This window comes from Echinops telfairi, unplaced genomic scaffold (genome assembly GCF_000313985.2).
Source record: "Echinops telfairi isolate 266 unplaced genomic scaffold, ASM31398v2 ScPeMD7_3533;HRSCAF=4204_1, whole genome shotgun sequence".
NCBI lineage: Eukaryota > Metazoa > Chordata > Mammalia > Afrosoricida > Tenrecidae > Echinops > Echinops telfairi.
Genome location: NW_022107432.1, coordinates 21,614,071 through 21,616,181, shown reverse-complemented (window position 1 = coordinate 21,616,181; position 2,111 = coordinate 21,614,071). Strand labels below are relative to the sequence as shown.

Here is a 2,111-nt window from a genome sequence, read left to right as displayed (position 1 = left end):
GCAGATTGGGCTATACTCAAGTATATATGATAAATGAAGTTTTTAAAACCCAGCATTCCTAAATCCAATCTTTAAAGCTTTTCACTGGTACATTTAGAAGGTAAAAAAATGGTATTGAAAATAAAAAATATTTGCTACACCAAGTGATAACACTAATATATTGCAGTGATATGCTTAGTAATTGTACTTGTTTTAAAATGTCTAGGTAAATGAAACCATCCTAAGACCTTTAAACGTAGAACCACCTCTAACAGACTTACAGAAAAGTGAAGAACTAATCAAAAAGGAAATGATCACAATGCTTCATTATGATCTTGTCCATCACCCTTACGAGCCATCTGGAAATAAAAAGGGAAAAACCGTCGGCTTTGCTACCAGTAATCCAGAGCACGTGGCCTATCTGGAGCATAACCCATATGAAAAGTTCTCCAAGGAGGAGCTGAAAAAGGTGAGCCGGAGCAGGGATGTGTCCGCCCCACAGTTTAGTATTTTTTAAGTGCTGTTTATGTCCTGGACATCAGTAACTTGTTTCCCACAGTTTAGTATTTTTTAAGTGCTGTTTATGTCCTGGACATCAGTAACTTGTTTTTCTTCGTTGACATCCATAACCCACTCAGTCATATGGGTGAGAGATAGATGATGTTCTTTCTCTTCTTCTTTTAAGGCTCTTGAGAAGGATGTGCTTTGAACCCCTTCCTTTCCTAGACATTCTGTGACAGATGTTTATGAGGTCCGGGTGTTTATGTGTCCTGACTCCATGCCTGCATGACAGTTGCCCCAGCAGCCACCTTTGTGTTCCTCAGCTCTGCCGTTTCTGAATGCAGCTGAATACCTTTATGAGGTTTCACGTTTACTTAGACTTACACGAAAAGGCACGACTACACTAAATTTTTTTAGATTAAACCTTTTACCTGTTCAAAGAAAGGAAATATTTTGTACTGAATTTATTTTCCTCGCACATACCTCCTATTCTTTTGGAGAAGGAAATCATTTTTTGTTTGTTTGCGTAAAGCTCGTATCCTGCCATTTTCTCCATATGCCATTTTTTCCTTTCTGCTGTGACAGAGCATATGGCTAAGAATAGAAATCCCTACAACGAGTGAGAAGTACAGTTGGCTTCATAGTTGGAAACAGGTCATTAGCTGTCATTCTGTCTCATCTATCTGTGTGGTGGAATCTTTTACCAAGAGCATCCGTTTTGTCTGTTCTCTCTGTTAAGGCTCTTGGTTAGTCTAAAGGCAGAGTGCTTACTAACTGTGTTAGTCTGCGTTGACTAGAGAAACAAATTCTTAGACACTCGTGTATAAGAAAGAGCTTTATATACAAGAGCAATTGAATATTGAGAAAACATCCCAGCCCAGTCCAGATCAAGTCCATAAGTCTGATATTAACTCATATGTCTGGTATCATTCTGTAAAGTCCTCTTCAGACTCATGAAACACATGCAGTAACGCTGAATGCAGGAAGCTCACAGGCCAGTAGGTGGCAAGTCTTGTGGATCCAGAGGTGGTATAAGCATCTCAGTGCTGGTGTGGGTCTTCACATGGCTCCTCCAGCTCCAGGGCTATAGCATAGCTCCATGTGTCTTGTCAACAGGAATGTCTCGCAGGGAGTGAGCAGAGTGTCTTCAGTCTCCTGGGAGGGAAACGAGAGTTCCCAGCATCTTCAGTAGAAGGCCATCCCCCCATCACATGGAGGCCTCATTGGCGATGGTCTGATTGACAGGCTAGACTCCACCCCTTTACAAGTTGACAGGAGGAGATGATGTAACTGCCACAGTGTGGAGGGAGTTGGGGGTAAGGAAGGACACATTCTTCCATGTCTAGTACAATGGCCACAGAGAACTCAGATGGCAGGACTGTGGGGTCTTGTTAGGAAAGATAACAGCGTACCACGGGCAAGGTCAGAAAGCATTACAGATGCAGTCTTTGGTCCACAGCAGTGCCTCTTCTCAGGCAGCAGCCAAGTCTTTCTCTGGGCCTCAGTCACGAGGTCACTTGGCCTTTGTCTCTGGGGGCGCCAGTAAGTCCACATGCCACTCTGCCTCATAGCCGTGGCTGCTCTGCTCTGGTGCCTTTGCCACTTGGGTCACGGATCTTATCACCTTCCAC

The 2,111-nt window shown here is 43.3% G+C and overlaps 1 protein-coding gene across 1 annotated transcript in view; it reads left to right on the top strand.

The window, feature by feature from the left end:
- CDC5L (cell division cycle 5 like) overlaps positions 1 to 2,111 on the top strand; it is a 50,089-nt gene that overhangs the window by 34,720 nt on the left and 13,258 nt on the right. The window contains exon 12 of the mRNA XM_030886907.2: positions 206 to 448. Within this exon, the coding sequence (XP_030742767.2) occupies positions 206 to 448 (243 nt within the window). The remainder of the gene's footprint in view (positions 1 to 205; positions 449 to 2,111) is intronic.